The sequence below is a fragment of the Echinops telfairi genome, unplaced genomic scaffold (genome assembly GCF_000313985.2).
Source record: "Echinops telfairi isolate 266 unplaced genomic scaffold, ASM31398v2 ScPeMD7_2291;HRSCAF=2852, whole genome shotgun sequence".
In the NCBI taxonomy this organism is placed as follows: Eukaryota; Metazoa; Chordata; class Mammalia; order Afrosoricida; family Tenrecidae; genus Echinops; species Echinops telfairi.
Window position 1 is genome coordinate 38,865,700 of NW_022106189.1, and position 19,247 is coordinate 38,884,946.

General features: G+C 56.2%; 2 protein-coding genes across 4 annotated transcripts; both read left to right on the forward strand.

The window, feature by feature from the left end:
* The first annotated feature begins 837 nt into the window (after window positions 1-837).
* On the forward strand, window positions 838-7,106 carry MON1B (MON1 homolog B, secretory trafficking associated). Of its 3 annotated transcripts, none has more exons than XM_045293828.1 (6): window positions 838-1,031; window positions 1,217-1,391; window positions 2,167-2,496; window positions 2,894-3,713; window positions 4,215-4,362; window positions 6,223-7,106. In XM_045293828.1, exons 2-6 carry the CDS (start codon window positions 1,244-1,246, stop codon window positions 6,421-6,423), a joined length of 1,647 nt encoding a protein of 548 aa, XP_045149763.1. In that variant the 5' UTR covers window positions 838-1,031; window positions 1,217-1,243; the 3' UTR covers window positions 6,424-7,106. The 3 variants fall into 3 exon arrangements, with proteins under 3 accessions (XP_045149763.1, XP_004704593.1, XP_045149764.1); XM_004704536.3 differs by having other exon boundaries at window positions 1,234-1,391; XM_045293829.1 differs by having other exon boundaries at window positions 1,027-1,055; window positions 1,234-1,391.
* Window positions 7,107-16,480: 9,374 nt separating this feature from the next.
* Window positions 16,481-18,141, forward strand: SYCE1L (synaptonemal complex central element protein 1 like). Its single transcript, XM_013005154.2, has 5 exons — window positions 16,481-16,547; window positions 16,711-16,774; window positions 17,482-17,551; window positions 17,622-17,703; window positions 17,868-18,141. Exons 1-5 carry the CDS (start codon window positions 16,486-16,488, stop codon window positions 18,136-18,138), a joined length of 549 nt encoding a protein of 182 aa, XP_012860608.2. The 5' UTR covers window positions 16,481-16,485; the 3' UTR covers window positions 18,139-18,141.
* Window positions 18,142-19,247: the final 1,106 nt, after the last annotated feature.

Genomic DNA, 19,247 nt, shown 5'->3' on the forward strand with positions numbered 1-19,247 from the left:
GCCAGCTCCACTTTATCAAGAGTAGACAAATAGCCGACCCCCACAGCAGAAGTCGGAGCCCATCTTCCAAGAACTCCCACCTTCCTCCTGTTCAGCCAATGACGGTGCATAGAGCCCAACGGGCATGGCGTCAGCCAACAAGGATTCAGCAGCCTCGCAAAGCCACGCCCACAAGCTGACCGGGAGGCCTAGGCAGCAGAGCCCCACCCACAGAGCCATACCTGTGCAGGTTGGGTCTGTTGCCCCCAGAGAGGCACCACAGGGGCATATTCAGAGACATCCAAAGCAAAGGAGGTGGAGCATCCTGAGAAGGTGGGGCCTCACCTGCTCTCCCTCATACTAAAGCTAGCAGCTAAGACGCCTTTTCCTGAACCCCCCTCCTATGCAGCGATGGCCGGCGGGGCATCTCCTCCCTGTTTAGATCCTATTCCACTCAACCCTACACCAAACTCCCAAAGGGTGAAGCGGGAAACAAGATATCGGTAGGGATCGGGCACCGGCAGGACTCAGTGCGCGAACGCCCTCACGTGAAAAGGGAAATCGTCTCGAGACTGCCGATTGGGCCGTAGGAGATGTCAGTCACGTGCCGGGCGCTCGCAAACGCACGGGATTGGTCAGAATAAGAGGGCGGGGAGGAGGCGGGGCGGATGCTTCTCTCGATTGGGCCAGAGGGAAGTAGTCCCACCCTCTGCTCCGAGATTGGCAGAGCCCCCCCCCTAGGCCCCAGAGGGTGGAGAAACTGGCCGGGTTTACCAGAGCCCGAGCCGGGGAAAGCGGCGCAGTGTGCTCACTGGGTTCGCGATCAGATCTGACGTGGCTGCTGGAGCGGCGGTGTCCCATCTGTGTGTGGAAGCACCAGTGGGCGGTGAGCCCTGAGGGGGCGAGGAAGCCGTGGGGGGCGACCGGAAGTCTCTTCGTAGTGACGTCACATGAGGAAGTGTGGCTAGACGGCCGGCCTACCCGGAAGTTTGATGCCGCGGCCGCTGCGGGAAGTAATGAGATCCGGTCCTTGGAGCTAGACTGTGGAACAGGTGTTTGTGCTTTTCTTGCCTGAGGTCTGGTAGAGCCTCCTTTTCCTGGAAGGGTTAGAAAGTCATGTTTTATAACGTCTCATCTTGTTGAAGCCCCTGGGGTGATGGACGCGAGGCGTGTGTTCCACGGGGCGGGACTCCCAAAAGGCTTTTAAGAAGTTTCTGTCGTTGCCTGTCACCCCCAGTACCTCCTCCTCTCCAGGGATGTGCAGATGGACGCTGGGGGAGACACTGCCGCTCCAGCTCCGGGGAACGCAGAGGACTTGGAGACCACATCGCTGTCTAGTGAGGAGACTGCAGATGGTGGGGGAGCTCACGAGGACCCCCCGGACCCTGGAGATGGGAGCCTGGAGGAAGCAGGTAAGCCCTCTCCTCACTGTGGACTGGGAAAGCTTCCCACGGGATTTTCATTTTGGGGGACCAGTGAGGTCTTTGGGTTGGTTTAGCGGGATGTGCGTTGGGCATACGGTTGAAATCATTGCGGAATGGGTTAGTGGGTGTCCATGGATATTCAGTAGGGAACGGGGGTGGAGGCGGGGTGGGGTTGGGGAGCCTGTCATCGATCGTTGGGGACCTTAGAGAGGGGAATCAGGTAATGCCTTTGAGAGACTGAGATCATTGGGATTTTATGGGGAAATTTTTGAAGCAGAGATGTGAATGGATACCAGTCGTTGCCCTTGAGGGAGCAGTAGAGTCCAGGGAATCAATGGGAGTGGATGAAGGAGGGAAGTCATTGAAGTTGGATGTCAGTGAATGCCGATGATGCACATACAGTGAAGGTCCTTCAAGTCCTGTATGTAGGTGGTAACTCAGAGGTAACTGAATGGCTTGGCTATTAGAGGTGGTTAATTTTAGCTTTTGAAGGGGAACTACAGGGGGCTCAATGAGTAGCAATGAGAGACTATGGGATTCACTGGACATGGAATTACTGAAACCTGAGTGTTCATGGGGTTTGTGCGAATCATTTACGAGGTCCTGGGGCAGTCAGTGCTCACTGGGCAGGGGGTGTGGGGAGACATGCATGCAGCGATCTGTGCTCACCTGTGGGAGCTATTGGGAGGCCAGTGGGGATTTGGTGGGTCCCTGGGGATGCAGGGGTCCCCAGGCAGATGATCTACCAGGGACTCCCTTGCAGGATCCAAGGCTAAGGACCAGCCACCCAGCCTGCTGCCATCACTGCCCCAGTCCGAGGTCCCGGCAGGCACCAGTGAGCTCTGGAGCCCCACAGCCTCTGAAAGTAGTCCTCTGGATGGCGCTGAGAGTGGCCTGGGGAGTGAGGGTGGAGACCCCAGTGATGAGGACTGGCGCAGCCAGCGGAAGCACGTGTTTGTGCTGAGTGAGGCCGGCAAGCCCATCTACTCCCGGTACGGCAGCGTGGAGGCGCTGTCGGCTACCATGGGCGTGATGACAGCCCTGGTGTCCTTCGTGCAGAGCGCAGGTGACGCCATCCGCGCCATCTATGCTGGTGAGCTGATGGGTCACTGCCCGGGGAGCTGGCTGGGGGGCTCTCTAATCAGTTGGCGGTGGGTCACTGACTGCCCACCCACTCGGGGGTTAGCTTTCCGTGTGTTTAGCTGGTGGTTTTGTAAGTGACTGGCCCTATACTCCCTTGTGGCCTGAGCGTGACTGGAGAACTGTGTCAGGCCTGGCACGTGTGGCTGAGCTCGCGTGACTCCAGCTCCACTGTCTGCGCCACCGATTCTTTGAGAGGCTCTCCAAACACCTACGCGTCCCCACTCCAGCCCAGGTGTCCCCGCACAGTGACTGTGTGGACTCAGGCCAGGAATTTGGGGTGGGGGTAGGGACAGAAGGGCCAACCTGGGCCCCTCCAGCCACCCCTGACCCATCCCTCCTCTGCCCAGAGGACCACAAGCTGGTGTTCCTGCAGCAGGGCCCCCTGCTGCTGGTGGCCGTGTCGCGCACACCCCAGTCAGCGGCCCAGCTGCGCGGGGAGCTACTAGCGGTGCACGCCCAGATCGTGAGCACCTTGACCCGCGCCAGTGTGACCCGCATCTTCGCACACAAGCAGAACTACGACCTCCGCCGCCTGTTGGCCGGCTCCGAGCGCACGTTGGACAGGCTTCTGGACAATGTGGAGCGAGACCCGGGCGGGCTGCTGCTGGGCGCCGTGCGCTGCGTGCCCCTGGCGCGGCCGCTCCGGGAGGCGCTGGGCACACTGCTGCGCCGCTGCACTGCCCCGGGCCTGGCGCTGTCGGTGCTGGCGTTGGATGGGCAGCTGATCACCGCGGCCCAGGAACGGACCGTGCTGAACGAGTGCCGGCTGGACCCAGCCGACCTGCAGCTGCTGCTTGACTGGGTGGGGGCGCCGGCCTTTGCAGCTGGTGAGGCCTGGGCGCCCGTGTGCTTGCCCCGCTTCAACCCCGACGGTTTCTTCTATGCCTACGTGGCCCGCCTGGACGCCATGCCTGTCTGCTTGCTGCTACTGGGCACCGACCGGGAGGCCTTCCACGCCATGGCCACCTGCCGACGCCTGGTTGAAGATGGCATGCGCGCCCTAGGGGCCACGCACGCCCTTGAGGCAGTCGCCGGCTTCTCGAACACCCAGTCCGCCAGCGCCCCGGCCTACAGTGTGCAGGCCGTGGGGGCGCCCGGTCTCCGGCACTTCCTCTACAAGCCTCTGGACATCCCAGACCACCACCGCCAGCTGCCCCAGTTTACCAGGTGGGCACGGACCTTGGGGGCAGTCAGCCGGGCAGGAAAGCTTGTGGCGGCTCAGATAGCCGCTGTAGCTAGACAGATAGAATTGCAGGGCTCTCTGAAGAGGAAGGCACAACCCCAAGAACTTGCTAACCCCCCCAAGGGGAGGCGGGCCCAGTCTGTAAAGAACCCTCCAGTCCTGTGTTTCCCAAAGACACCCACAGCCAGGTGGGGGTGGGGTGCTGGGACAATTCAGAGAGCCTGTAAAAGCAGATAACCTACCCTATCCAGGAATGATAGGCTATAGTACACAAGGTTGTAATGGATTTGGGTGGGGAACTAATTTTCTTAAGGGAGTTCCCAAATAAGGTTAGGAACCTATGCAGTGTCTTGGCCCCAAACTACCGGAGATTCCTCCTGTCTAACGGGGGAGGCTTGGCTTCCTGGCTTAACTGAGATCCCTAGATTGAAAGGGGAACAGGGCCAGCCAGGAAGCTGCTAACTGCCCCACCTACCACAATGCAGCCCCGAGCTTGAAGCCCCGTACAGCAGGGAGGAGGAGCAGCATCGCCTGTCCGACTTGTATCACTGCCTGCACGCACGTCTCCACAGCACCTCCAGGCCACTGCGCCTCATTTACCACGTGGCTGAGAAGGAGACCCTGCTGGCCTGGGTGAGTGCACCCTCACTTCTTGCCTCTTCTCCCCAGCCCTAGCCCCTGGGCCTGGGTTTACGCTCCCCCTTGTATCGCTGTGTCAGTCAGGACATACTTATCTCTGAACCAATGAGGGTTGATCACACACCTTTCCACCTTCGGACCTTCCATTCGCCACCGGGACCGCATTGACTTTCGGGAAGCCCCACAAAGGAATGTCTCTGGGTCTGCCAATGACCCCTTCGAATTCAGTGCCATCCCACGGACCTAGCCTTATTGAACCACCCCAGGCTTGGGAGTGCCCCCAGTTGTCCGTCCGGGGCCTTCTTTCCTGGGGGCCACCTCAGGCCTCCTGCCCTCACAGTTGGGTCTGTTCCGGGTAAGCTGTTCAGGGAGGTTCGGTCCAGGGGACCCAACTGAAATGGCACCTTCCCCGAGGTCGTGTCGCTGCACTGAGCGCACGTTGTTTGTGAAACCACTTACTGCTTGCCTGCCCCCGTAGTGGGTAGTCGTTGAAAGCTGAGGATTTTGTTTTAACTTTTCAAGTCATTTTTGCCGTGCACATACATTGCAAACATAGTGAATCCCGGCCTGCCCTTCACAGTTTCCCCAGATGCAAACTGATCAGAGATACCCGGTAACTTATCAGAATCCCAGTCGTCCCCCAAGTCGTCCCCGCCTGCCCCAGTGCTGCCTCCCGCTGGTCCAGGATCTGGTTCCGGCCTGGGCTGCCTGTATTTAGTTTGCATCCCTATTTAGGGACCATTCCTTTCTTGGAATTTATTTTGAAACAGTTCTTCAGCTGTCTTCAGCTTTCCGGACCTGTTCGAAGGATGCACGGGCAGTTAGTTCATAGGATGCCCTTCAACATGGGCTTTCCTAAGGTTTTGTCAAGACTAAATTGAGGTCATCCAGAAGGATGTGTGTGGTCTCCGAATCCCATCCCATTAGGTGGCCCAGGGGATCAGCTATTCCCATGTGGATGGCTGAGATCTCCTGGCTGAGGGGGTCTCCACTGTCAAGTCAGTGTTTTCCCATTGCTGTGATTCCGTAGCTATCTGTTGTGCTCACATTTTCACCCACTCTTTTTAACATCCATTAACGATTGCCACTGGCACAGGTTATCACTCTGGTGCTTGCCAAGTGGTGATGGTGTTTTTTCTGACTCCATCACTCCTGCAGGTTAACGGCTGGGATTCTTCTGTGAGAAAGAATGTTTCCTCCTTTCTTGTAGATTTTGCTGCTCCCCCCTTTTTTTTTATTTATGTGGGGGGGGGAGAGAGGGTTAACGTCTTCAGTGTTTATTTCAAATACTGTATGGTCACTTTCTCCACTCACTTGTCTGTCTGTATGCTGTGTTAGCTGGCGTGCTGCTGTGACGCGGGGCGCTGTGTCCCTAGTAGTTCTGATACTGGCAGGATCACTCATGGTGAACAGGTGTTAGCCCTTCCAGACGAAAAGAGACTAGAACGAAGGAGCTGGAGGTCTGCTTGTGGGTTTTTGTGACTTGTTTGTTTTCAAACAGTTTCATCGACATACAACTCACATTGCTCTTACTTCTTCTGACGTTCAAATGGTCAGAGTGGGCCCGGCTGGCTCCCGTGTCTTTGGGCCATGTCCTCATCATTGCTTGAGCATGTCTTACTGTCAGGCACAAAATGTTCCAGATTGATTTTGTGCTTTTTCTGTGCCAGCCGGGACTGGGACATTCATTCCCCCAAGGAACCGGTGTACCTTTTAGTACAGCGAGGTATTAAAAACCAAGCTATCTGACCGGCCCAGGACTTTAACCCAGGGGGGTTTCTCTGAGGGGAGGGCATGGCCAGCTCAGGCCCATTTAACTCTCATCTCCTCCCAACCCGCCCCCCCCCCTCCCAGGTGACCTCCAAATTTGAGCTCTATACGTGTCTCAGCCCTTTGGTGACCAAGGCCGGCGCCATTCTGGTCGTGACGAAACTCCTGCGCTGGGTGAAGAAAGAGGAAGACCGGCTCTTCATTCGCTGCCCACCCAAGTACTCCACACCTCCTGCTGCCCCTGTGGACCAAGCCCTCCACAATGGCTTTTTCACTGGACTCTGAGAAGTTGAGCTTCCGATGGGGCAGTGCTGCAAGCGGCCTGGCCGTAATTTCCCTTCTTCATCCTAGAGTTGTGGGGAGGTGTGGGGTGGGAGAGGGCGGTGTCTGGCTGATCCCTGTGTGACAGCATGCCGACATGGACGGCAGGGAGCAGATAGCTCCCTTCTGGGGCGGTCCACGGGCCTTTGTGTTCCTTCCACACCTACCTGGATGATGTTGCAGGGCTGCCCCCTCCAAACCTGGGCACCACGCCCTCGGTCCTTGCACCCGGGGACTGCCTCCCCAAGGGAGTGCCCAGGCTAACCCAGCTCAGGTGGGCCACAGGGTAATGGAATTGGAAATGGCAGGGCCAGCCTGTGCCTACAATCAGCCTGAGGATAATTTCAAGAAAAACTACATAAAAGGCCTAAAACTAAGCCCCAGGAAGATGCTCCTTTGCCCTTTCATGTGCCTGTCTTCATCTCTACTCTGCCTCTAAAACGACCCCCTCAAGTTGGCTGCTGCTGGTGTGAATGTGAAGGGGCATCGGGCATCTTCGTGGGTGTACCTGCTGGCCGAGACCCAGGACTTTTACGGAAGCGGTACGGTTGGCTTGCAAGCCTTCTGCTCCTTGGTGAAATGGGGAAGCAGCTCTCCCAGACTCTTTAGGCTAAGACTTGTGAGGTGGAGACTGATGGGGAACTTGAACTCCCCGTCCCGTGCCCCACTGCACAACTCGTGCACCCTGGTTCCCGATTTCCCGCCTGCGCAACCTGAAATAACCAGCGACCGACTACACGGCTGCGCACAGTACCGCCCTTGACTGCCGACGCTGCGCATGAGCGCCAACTGCCTGTCCAAGATCCTTGCCTGGATCTGAAGTCCCAGCCTTGGCCTACCAGCTGCGCCCCATCTACTGCGCATGCGTACTGCAGAGGCTTGGCCAGTGGGCGGGGCACCGAACCCCAAGGCATAAGCAAGACTCGTGTTAGGAAATGGCCGGGAGTTGGGAGCTTTCAGCAATGGAGTCGCCTGGGGGCGCGGAGGAGGCTGAAGGTAGTGAGGGTAGGTGGTCTGCGCCCCTCTCCCCACTGGGGCCGGAGGAAGAAAGGGTTCTCCTCATTCAATAAGGGTCATTGTGCTTTTTGAAAAATGGTAAACATGTAAGCCCCCCCTCCCCCCGCAAACGGTTCCACAAAGTGGGAGAGACACAGCACACACATTCTCATCCCCAGGTGAGCTCGGGTCACGTTGGCCCTGTTGGCTCTGCTGCTTAAGCGTTTCAAGGTCAACAGTCCGTCATTCAGTTGTGGCGCATAGAAACGTTGGTATTTTCAGAGGCACAAAAAAATTCACCCTAGCTCCGCCCCCCCTCTGTTAGACCCCCTCCTAGAAAACTGTCAGTCACCCTCCTCGGCTACCCTGCAGACAGCCCCGGGTCTAGACCCCACGCCTCCACCCAAGCTCCTTCCCCAAGCGAAGACTTGTTGAGCCATGACCCTGAGGCGAGGCCCAGAGCCATGGGAAATCGCCGCCCTGCAAAGGGAGGCAGCCATCCCTAGGGTACCTACCCACCGGGACCCCTGCCAGCCGACCCGAGGGCAGCAGGGCAGCCCAGGCTGGGGCCTGTACACGAGTAGCCTGCCGCATCTTCCTCCCCCACCACCTTTGAGTTGGCAGCCAAGCACTTAACCGTGGGACCACTAGGCCACCTCACGAGTTTGCCACGATCTCGGTTGGTTTTGAGTTACAGAGAGGTTGGAAACCAGCCACAAGGGAGGAGATAGCCCGAGGAAGGCGGTGGACCCCCATGCCGCCCTCCTCCTCCCCAGTGCTCCCCCTCCCCTTGTCCCCCTCACACCACTTTCTTACACGGGTAGATTGCCAGAGCTGCCGCTACCTCTCTGGGCATGTGAGCAAGCTCCAGGGGAACTGAGCCTGCCCGTTGCCAGGCCCGTTGGACACATAGTAGGTGCTCCATGACCGTTTGGAAAACAGTTACCGGGTAATGGCACAACCAGCTTTCAGAATCAGGCCACACGGTGAGGGCCACCTATGGGCACACGAGAGACAAGTGAAAGCAAAGCAAGTCCATCCCATTTATGAGCACCTACTATGGCTGCCATTATGGTAAGAATGATTGAGTTGTTATTCTTTCAAAACTAAAAGCTCCACTAACTTCCCCAGCAGTGCAGGAAATCAAAAGGACCATAGCCCAGCGGAGGGGCATCGGCCCATCAAATGAAGTCCAGGTTCATTTCTAGTGCTGGTGAGCCTGTGGGGAGGCAGGCTTCTTGCCACTTTGGGGAAGAACTGACCTCATTGGTGTTGACTGCTGGACACAGTTTGGCAGGATGCCACATCACAGCTCCAGGCACCACAGCCAGGTCATCTGAGAATCCACAGGTGTGTGGTCCAGGCCTGCTCACGGCAGACTTTTGTGATGGGGGAAAGATTATTCTAGGAATTCATTTCTTAAAGGATAAGGTCATTGTTGACACAGAATGATCTCAAAAAGAGGTTTTTATGAGAGGAAAGAGCGGACTTGGATTTTTAAAAAGCAGGGAGGTGGGGGCCAGGGGCTGGTATTAACACTAGCCTGTGTGTGTTGCACAGAAAAAATGGCTAATGGCCGAATGAGGGGCAGGGCAGGGGCCTTAGACTTTCCGAACGGGACTGCGGTGGAGGTATTTTTGAAACATTACTAGATTTTTTGGGAATGTTATGATATATAATTTTAAATATACAACAAAATAGAGGTAGATTTATGAATGGCCTTTGAAGATAGGCTATGAATATTGGGCCAGTGTTAGCCTCCTGGCTGTGATGATTATGCCGAAATTACCCAGTGGCGTCACTTTGCAGATAGGAGCTAGACACTGGAGTGTTGGGTAACTCAGCATGGTGTCTGCAGTGGGACATTCTGAGGCGGAGGCTCGGACACAAGGACAAATGGGAATAAATGGTCTGTTTGTCACGTGGAATGCTGGAGGAGGTTGGTTGTTTTCATCAAGATATCAGTTGGCTCATGTAAGCGCGCTCTGGGTCACAGTCATTCACTCTGCCTGTCCTCCTGGCCAGCACTCGCAATACAACGGGGCTTTCAAAGACCAGGTTGCCAAAGCCAGCTGTCAAAGACATTTGGGGACAAGCAGAGAAATCCACTTCTGGTACTATCTGGGTATTGGGTGATCTAGGGGCTCATTGTCAGGCTTACCCTGTGTGGTTATGGGATTAGAGTCATCTAAGAAAATGTCCTGGAGTTGTGAGACTCCAGAGAGTCTGGATGAAATCCTGGAAGTCTGGGACTTGCTTGAAAATCCTTTAGCACAAGAAAAGCTTAGCGGAAGCAAATACGGGTGAACGTGACTAGTTGGCAGATCTTGTGGTGGCTGAATGAGGGTCTGCCGTAGTGTCCTTTCTGCTTTTATGTGTGCTTGATGGTGTTTTGTTTTATAATAAAATACTTTTTGAAAATCACCAACACCTTCCCTGGTCATTAAAGTAGCTGTGGTCTTGTTTCCTCCTCGGGGGCACGTCTTTGTTTATTTGGGGGCCATGAGAAGGCTTTATAAGCTGCCTGATTCTCCACTCATTTTTCTCTGGCAAGAAATTGGCCACACTTAGATTTTGAGCACAGATAAATTGATATTCACGGTTTAATATATCAAAAATGATTCTCCAATTTGGTTGTGGTTTTCATTTATAAAACAGCGCTGGTTGTGTTAAAAAAAAAAAAAGCTAAATACTTAAAATTAGTGAAATTCGTGGTGAAAAGTAAACATTCATTCCTACTTACCAGTGGTCCCGACAGACACCCCAGAAGTAATGACTGTTGACATCTTTAATATCCTTGCGAGAATTTTCCACACCCATTACACAGATTTATATTTCTGTTAGCTGGCAGTTAGACAGCTTACACCTTGTTCTGGCAAATGAGATCATCGATAACATAGTTATACACTTAATACTGTAGTGATATTAAGACCACCTCTTTTTTTTTTGTAAGGCTATGTTTTAATACCAATACATGTGACTCTGTCCTTATTGGCTGTATAATATTCCATGGTGTGGATGAACCCTGGACGGTCCTATAGGATAGGTTTCAGACTGCTAACCGCAAGGTTGGTGGTTCAAAGCCCCCAGTCATTTCTCGGGAGGAAGATGAGGCTGTTTGCTCCCATATAAGATTTATAGCCTCTTTGTAGGGAAACTGCAGGGTCACTATGAGGCAGGCAGAATGGAATTCAATGACAGTGTATCGGTGGACATTCAGTTTATCTTCTCTTTTTGTTATGACAGACAGTTTCAGGAGCATCATTAATGGATACAGATGGCTAGAAATGAAATTCTATCTTTAAAATATTGATTACACTTGCCTGTTTTTCAGATATTGACAAATGTTGCTTAGTTACCTTCCGAAAGGTTTGAATTTCCTTGATAAATGATCAGTGCCTGCGAATGTCTTATTTTCCCAGGACCTTGCCAATATCAGACATTACCAGACTTTTTTATTTTTGACAGACAAGCAATGGTTTATTGCTGTAGTTTGGGTGAAAGTTTACAATGCAAATTAATTTTATGTTCAACAATTTGCAACCATTTTGGTTCATAATACTGGTTTTAATTCCCTCAATGTAGTATCCGTCTTCCCATTTCCTCCCTAAATTCCCTGTTTCCAACTGTGCTGCTTCTTTCCTATCCCTTCCTGCTTTCTAAGCTTTCTTTTTTTTTTAAATCGTTTTATTAGGGGCTTATACAACTCTTATCACTATCCATACATACATCAATTGTGTAAAGCACATTTGTACATTCATTGCTCTCATCATTCTCAAAACATTTGCTCTCCACCTAAGCCCCTGGCATCAGCTCCGCATTTTATCCCCTCCCTTCCTGCTCCCCCTTCCCTCATGAGCCCTTGATAATTTAGAAATTATTATTTTGTCATATCTTTCCCTGTCCGACTTTTTATATTTACAAATTCGTCAGGCTCATATCTTACCCTAGTTTAGTTTGTGTCTCTTCAGTTATACCAAGATTGTTCCTCTTTTCAAATGTTTATTGGCCATTGGTGGGTCTTTCCCCCTTTATTGCTTGAAGGTTGAGTGTTATAACGGCCCTATGAGATACTAGGGCACCACCATGGCCCCTGTGAGCCCATCCCCAGGCCTCAGCTGGTATCAGCTCTGCTGTCGGCTCAGTGCCCTTTCCTCTCTGCCTGCATTCACTCCTTCCCACTCCGTCCACTGACACAAATCCCAGGTGCCATTCTTGTGTCACATATTCCTATACATCTAAGATCCGAAAAACATGCCATGCTACCTACCATCAACACACCTACCAAATAACAGCAGCCCTTCTATAACGCCAAATCATCTCCATTCCTTTTGTCCTAAATGTCAAATGTTTGGTTTGTTTCTACAAACTGCCTGATTGAAAAAGGCTACCCATGCGGTCTGTGGCTTGCACTTGATGGCGCTCTCTCAGGTCTCTCACTGGATAGGGGTTCTCCACTGCAGCCCTGTGTTACTTCCATGCCTTTGTTTTCATGGAGGTTCCCCTGGAAGAAACCCGGCTGTTTGTCTTACACTTTCCCAGGCGCTGGAGGCTGCTGCCCGCATCCCTGTGGTGGCATTCACCATGTGGCTCTGTCCTTGTGTTTCCTGTAAATTAGTCTGCTAAGTATGGCAGCCTGAGAAGATGCAGACTCCCTTCTTCACACGCAGTACTGTGTCCTTTCATTTTGAAGGTTCTTTGTCAATGTGCTAGCAGCCTTTACCGAGCTCCACTGGTTCCTTAAGACTTTACACCCCGTGCTGTACAGTCTGCAAGAGATTCAGGTGCAGCTGCTGCCCCACTGACTTGGTCAGACCTTCACAATGGGCTGAGGCAGCAATAGCACAAGCGAGTGCCCCCGGCCTCTTGTTTCCCCTTGAATTTCAGTAGGGGAGATCGATGGCACCCTCTGACCCTTCAGATAGAAGCTGGCCAGCTCTGGCTGGACGCCTGCCCCCCAGCCCATCCCTTCTCCCCGGGCCTCCCAGATGGACCTCCCGTTGGACCCTGTAATTCTGGCTTTCGTCTCCACAGGTCAGGCCAGGTCTTTGAAGAAGACTGGAGACTTGCTGGCAATGGTGAAAAGGCTGCAGAAAGGTTCTGTGTCACCCATGGCTGAGGCTTGGCCTGGGGCTGTGAGTCAGACGGACAGACAGGGTTAAAACCCAGCCTCCACATCCTTGGGGAGCCACCCAATTACACCCTCTTCCTGGGCAACCATTTAATCCACTGACCTGAAATGATGGGCCCACAATTCAGAATTCAAGAGTTGGAGGGAAAACACAGCCATCCTCTCTCCCCACATCCCTGGTCACCCACATCCCTGCCTCCCAAGCCAGCGGCCATTGTTTTCAAATGCTGAGTATTCTGAGAGATCGTTTTTCAGCACAGTCATAGGCATGCACTCTCTGGCTGCCCATTTTATACACCGGGGGAAAGGAGCAGATTGGTTTTTGCAGTGGTTACATGTTGGGCAGCTAACTGCAAGATCGGCGGTTCAAACCCACCCTCTGCTCCTCAGGAGAAAGATGGGGCTTTCTACTGCCAGAAAGAGTTACAGTCTCTGAAACTCAGGGGGGTTCTACCCTGCCCTGTAGGCTCTCCACGAGTTGGCCTGGACTCGATGGGAGTGAATTGGGAGTAAGGGGACCAGGGAGACCGCCTGCACACAGTGCCGACCTCAGGGTTAGCAAGAGGGGGTTTATACTTCCGCGCCCCGCCCCCCCAGTCTGTTCTCAGCTCAAAGTGCTAGAATCCATTTATCTATTGCTAATAAAGGGGGCCCCTCCCCGTAGCTACACTGGGGCTGTGGGGATCCAAAAGGATACTGAATGTCTCCAGGAAACCGAGGACCACCCCCCCACGCCGCCCCCCAGGGATATTTTTGTTCTTCATAATTATACCAGGGGCAACGCTCACTCTCCTGGAAGTCACAGGAGGTGCCGTTGGTAGCCCTGGAAAATCGCAGGGACAATCTCGGAACCCCACGGGCGGTTCTACTCTGTCCCGTAGCAGTGAGTGAGGTTTTTGTGTTGTGGGGGCTGGACGCTGACTCACTCGAGAGTGCCTTAGGGGTTGGCAGTACACCATGTGCCTCCTCTGCCCTGCTGGCCCAGACACACCACCACCACCCCCCTCACCACCCCTGCCCAGGGAGGGAGCACAGGCTGGCATGGGCATGCTGACCAGTGCACGCCAGCTGAAGAGGCACTGGTCTCCAGGCCAGTGAGCAACTCCCCAGCTGTCACCCATGGTCCTGTTTCCCAAGGAAGACCCAAACTGGAGCCCAGCATGACGGAAGTGACCGGCGGCCACCCTGCAGGCCTTTCCCAGAGCCGGACACAGGAGAGGCTCCTGGAACTCCTACCTCTAGCTTGGCCCAGGCAGCCCCATGAGGGTGCTGCCTTCCCCTCCCCCTTCCCCTCCTGCCCATGCCCACTCGGCTAGTGGACCCTGGCCACCCAGCCCCCTCAGGCTGTCACTTCAGACTAGTGTCTGTGCAGCCCCATGCCTGCCTGCTTCCTCTGCGGGAGGCTCCTGCCCTGAGGAGGACGGGGCCTCCCCCTCACGTGGTTGGCCAAGAGCCTGTCCACCTCTCCAGCAGCACCTTCTACCCTTGTGCTCATCAATCTGTTCCTTTCAGTTCCCTTCCCAGCAGCCCTTGCAACCCACCCACCACCCACCCCACCCCCTGCCCGACATCATCCATGTCTGTCTGTGCTGGTCACCTCCCACCCCGACTCAGGATGCAGGATCTGGTGAGGGGTAGAGGCTTCCACAGAGCCAGCCTGCACTCAGCAGGTGCCTCATAAATGTGCATTGACTGAGAATTAGCAGGGGCCCAGGGCCAGCAGCCTCCCCTCCATCTGCTGGACCCGCAAGGCCTGCCTTTGCTTCTGCAGAGGGCAGCCTGGAGCCCCAGATTGAGGATCTGATCAGCCGGATTCACACGCTCCAGCACGGTAGGCCCCCAGGCTCCCCCCAGGCTGGTTGAAGGCAAACGTGCAAGGTCAGCCTCCGCAAGAGAACTGCCAGGCTGGGCCCTGCTCGTGCCCCCTGCTCACTCTGGGCCTTCTTCCCTCCGGCCCAGAGAAAAGGCAGGCCAGCGAGGAAGACAGCGAGGCCCGCCAGCTCCAGGACACCCTGCACAGCCAACTAGACTCCTGTGAGTGGGGCCGAGGAGGAACGGTGCCATCCCGGGGTGCCCTTGCTCTCACCAGAGCCCTGTGCCCGGCCCCACCAGACTCTTGTGCAGTCCACTATTCCCTGAGCCTACAGGACTCCTGTCCTCGCGTCCAGACGGACTGCTGCCCTGTCATGTCTTCTCTCAGCGCTCCGTTCACAGGTCACCTCAGCTGGCCGTTCTCTGAGGATGACAGCTCCACTTAAAGACCATCCCCAGCCCCTCCACCCCTCCTGTCACAGTAGCTCCCTCCCTGCCTGATCTGTTCCCTCCAGGGCCTCGCTGTGCTGGATTGAGGTGCCCTGATGAATCTCAGGCCCTCGATGCCCTCCCAGCACACCAGGGGCATCCTGAGGGCCTTCAGCCAGAGAGGGCGGGGAGCGTGGACACAGAGGGAAGGTACAGGCAGGGAGCGTGGGCCCCCTCAGAGTTGGGAACCCCTCTCCTGCTGCTGGGCCATGCCCTCCGTGTGTTGCCCCTGCGTCCGCTCCTTGCGTGAAGCGCAGGGCCTGGGTCCTGACAGGTGGCCGTTTTCCAGTGAGCGGCGAGAAGGCGCACCTGGAGGAGGTCCTGAGCAAAAAGCAAGGTATGCGGCTGGCACTGTCGTCCAACTAGCTGACGCCACTCATGGCCCTCCTCAAAGTGGGGGCCTCTCAGGGTGGTCGGCCCCCCTCAGCTCCACCTCGGAGCTGTCACAGGCCCCCCGGACCCCTTTCTTGACAGACACCCTGAGGACTCTACAGCTGCACTGTCACAGGAAGGGGAGGGAGGCCCAGAGGTAAGAGGTCCTGCCCTGCCCCCTCCCGCCTCTTCCCCCAGGAAAGAGGGAGGCCGGCCAGGGAGGTCCGTGTCAGGCAAGCCTGCTTCTGTAAAACAGAGCTGGTCCAACATGACAGAGCCCCACTCTGCTCTGGTCTTCCACGGGATGTCCACATCGACTCGCTTATTTGATCCCATGGCCCATCTACCGGGGCAAGGGATTCCGTCTGCTAGCATTTCCCCGAGCCTCTCCTGGTCCTCACCGGCTCCTCTGCCATCCATTCGTTTCTCTGCCAGCACATGTAGGCCTCCTCCATCGGCTCCTCTACCCACCCATCCATCCGTGTGTCTGTCTGACAGTCTTGCATGCAGCCTTTCAGCCACCCAGCCGCTCCTCTCACCTCCCAGCTGTCCACCCAGACCCCTAGCCGCCCTCCACCAGCCAGCCTCAGCCTGTACACATCGCTGCTCCTTCCAGTCACTTACCCGTCTAGTGACCTGCCCAGTGACCGGCCGACCATCCATCCATCCATCCATCCATCCATCCATCCATCCATCCATCCATCCATCTTCCCACCCTCTGAGCAGTTACATGCACATGCCTGTGACGAGAGGCCTCCCATATTGAGGCCACGTGACTTTAATTGTGTGAAGAAACTTGATTGTGTGTGTGTGTGTGTGCATGCCTGTGAATACTTAACTACCGCACACTAACTACACCGCAGGCTCTGTCTGCTGAGCAATTTATGCTCATTTGTGTACTGAGTCCTCCCAACACCATGCCGTATTCCACCTCACCTTACTCTGAGGAAGCAGACCCAGGAGGCTAGGGAACATTGGGAGCAGACCCCGACATTATAATTGACAGCACCAAACCACTGCCTTCCTGACAAGGGCTTCTTGGGAAAGCAGAAACTGGCGGGACAGGATGGGTAGGGCCATGGTTTGGACGCGACCCCACCAAGTTCACATTCACTCAGCAGAAGAGAGCAGGGCGGGTGCAGGGTCCGGACACCGCTCCTGGGAGGTGCTCGACCTGCACTGTGACAGAGCGCTGCCTTTCCTCCAGAAGGCTGGTGCTGGACTGCATGGAGCACACTTCTGGCCCTGGCCCCCAGATGGCTCAGAGCGACAAACAGCGCAGGCTGGGGTAACACAGCCTGGGGTGTGGGCCTGGGGGGTCATCAGGGACGAGGAATGGAAGGAAGATAGGGGTCAAGGCCAGGATGGAGCCTGTGAGGGTTCTGTGGGCAGAGGGGGCAGAGGGCTGAAGGCCTGGGATGAGGCCTTTCACTCTGGGTGTGGGCCCCCAGGTTGGAGGTGGAAGAGCAGCTGGTGGAGCTGATGGGCCGGCACAGGGACCTCTGGGAGTTCCACGTGAGCAATCAGCGCCTCCGCCCGGAACCCCACCAGGGTGCACCTTTGCTCAGGCCCCCCCTCCATGGGGAGCCCCGCCACCTCACTGCTCTGCCCCTGCTCACTTACCCCCTGGCCACACCCTGAGTCACCTGCTCAACTATCACACTAGCTCAACCAGCCGTGGCAAATGGGGACCTGCAGAAGCCAGCCAGGCCCTTCCTCCCCTGCCCAGATGCCCCAGGGTGCAGCAGGTACCATGGGGGGCTGGGGGGACCCAGCACAGCGGCAGGCCCAGGGGCAGCGAGGCCACACCACCTCCACACCAGCACATCAGTAGGTGGATCGGGTTGGGAAGAAGCACAGGCTGAGCAGGTGACACCAGAAGGCAGCTGGAGGAAGGGGGGGTGCCCTTGCAGGTACCTGGGTGCAGGTGTTCCTAGCCAAGGGCAGGGTCGATGCAAAGGCCCTGAGGCCAAGTGCCATCCACCGTGTTTGTGGAACAGCCAAAGCGGAGGCACAGGAGGGTTGTGCGAGGTGTGAGATCCAGAGTCACCCGAGTCAGGGGTGGGGGTCAGGGAGAAAGGGGTGCCCTCAGTTGCTGGCTGCAGCAGAAAATGCATGTTGAGCTAAGAGATGGATGACTGTGTGGTGTCATTGGGCTCGGACTTAGCCAAGGTGGGGAGGGCAGTACTGACCCACTGACCAGCCAGCTCTGCCCCTTGCAGATACTGGAACAGCGGCTGGGCCGGGAGATCGTGGCTCTGGAGCGCAGCCACGCGCAGCTGCTCACTGAGGGTGAGGCTCTGCAGGTGGGGGTCAGGGTCCCCTCTGCCAGGGCCCTTCTGACGGCCAGTCCCCTCCACAGAGATGCTGGTGCGGGTGAAGTTGGAGGAGGTGGCCCATCAGCTGTGCTCGCCACCTGATGTCGGGACCCCCCAGGCAGGGAGGTGAGTATGTATGGGCTCCTCCTGCTCAGCCAGGAGGTCACAGCCCCGATGGGAGGCAGGGAGGGACACAGAGCAGCTCCTAGGGCTGCGCTGGGCCTCTGAGCTTCCTTCCCAGGCTGGATGATGCATCTGCTCTCTCTTCCTCTCATCTGTCCTTCTCCCAGGTGGAAGGACAAGCTGGAGATGCCTGAGGGGCAGGTCCCCACCCCAGCCCAGGATGCCCCAGAGGAAGAGGGTGGCAACGAAGATGTAGGGAGAAGGGAGACTGAGGGGGGTGGACTGACCCTGGGAGGACCCTGGAAGGGGTCTGTGGGGCAGGATCTCTGTGCCCAGGCAGGAGACCAGGCTTCAGAGTGGCCTGCCCCCTCCCCTCAGGCTGGCTCCCATCCTCCCTGGGCTGCACCCACCCAGGATCTCGAGAAAGAGCCCCCCTAGGATGCCTGGGCCTCCCCCCAAGAAATAAAGACACCGATTCCCCTGACCCTCTCCCGCCTGGGCTGAGTCTGTGCGCCAGGAGGGCACGGACAAGATCTGAGGGTGGGGGCGGTGGGGGGAGGCATTCAGCGGGACCCTTTACTGGTCCCTGGGCAGGCCACTGAACGCTGAGTGTGCAAGGCCACTGACAACGCAGCCAGGCCACCGCTGCCATTCCCTCATCCACGGCTCCCAAACCAGGGACCTGTCCTGAGGGCTGCAGGGAAGTTACAAATCCATGTCACCTCTGCCCCTTCTCCTGCCAGCAAGGTGGCCTCCAGCCTCCAGACGCCATCCTTTCCCCTCTGGCCACAGGGCCAACCTGTCACTCGCACATTCAGTCCTAGTCCCATGTCTGCCCCTCTCATCGAGCAACACTCCGGGCACAGCCTGGCTCTGGGCTTTTACCCCAGGGGTGTGCCCAGATCTCCCAGCATCCTCTGAGCAGTAGGGCAGGCCTGGGAGTCCCTCTGAGTAATGGCATCTTGTCCCAGGGGCTAATCTGACCCTTGTGCTCCTGAGGGTTTTCATGGGCCGATTTTCAGAAGTGGATTGCCAGGGAGCAGGCCTTTCTCCCTTGTCTCTCCATCTGGAGGCTCTGCCGAAAGCCAAGCAACCCCTCCACGGGGAACCCCACTACTGAACCACCCTGCCCTCGGCACGACGGGGGCCACCAGCCAATCAGCATTCGCTGGCCAAGCAGGCCTTGCGAAGGGGCCAGGGAGGTGGGGCAGGATGCAAGCAGGACCTGTGCGGATACCTGGGCACTGTGGGCAGCGTGCACCCGGGGAGGCTCTGAGGGTTTAAGGGACAGAGGTGCACCGTTTCTCACCGGGCAAACCTGGCCCAGAACCTGCATTTCTAGCCAGCCCCCCTGCTCTGGAGGACACATTTTGGGGCCACTGCTCGGGGGCCATCAGATGACAGCACATGATGACCAGTGTCAGGGCTTCAAAGGGGTTCAGGCATGGCTTAGGAAGTAAGGGCAGCATATATTACCAGAGCAACCATACCTTCGCCTATCAGACTGTGCCTCAAATGGGAGCCCTGGTGGCATAATGGTTACAAGT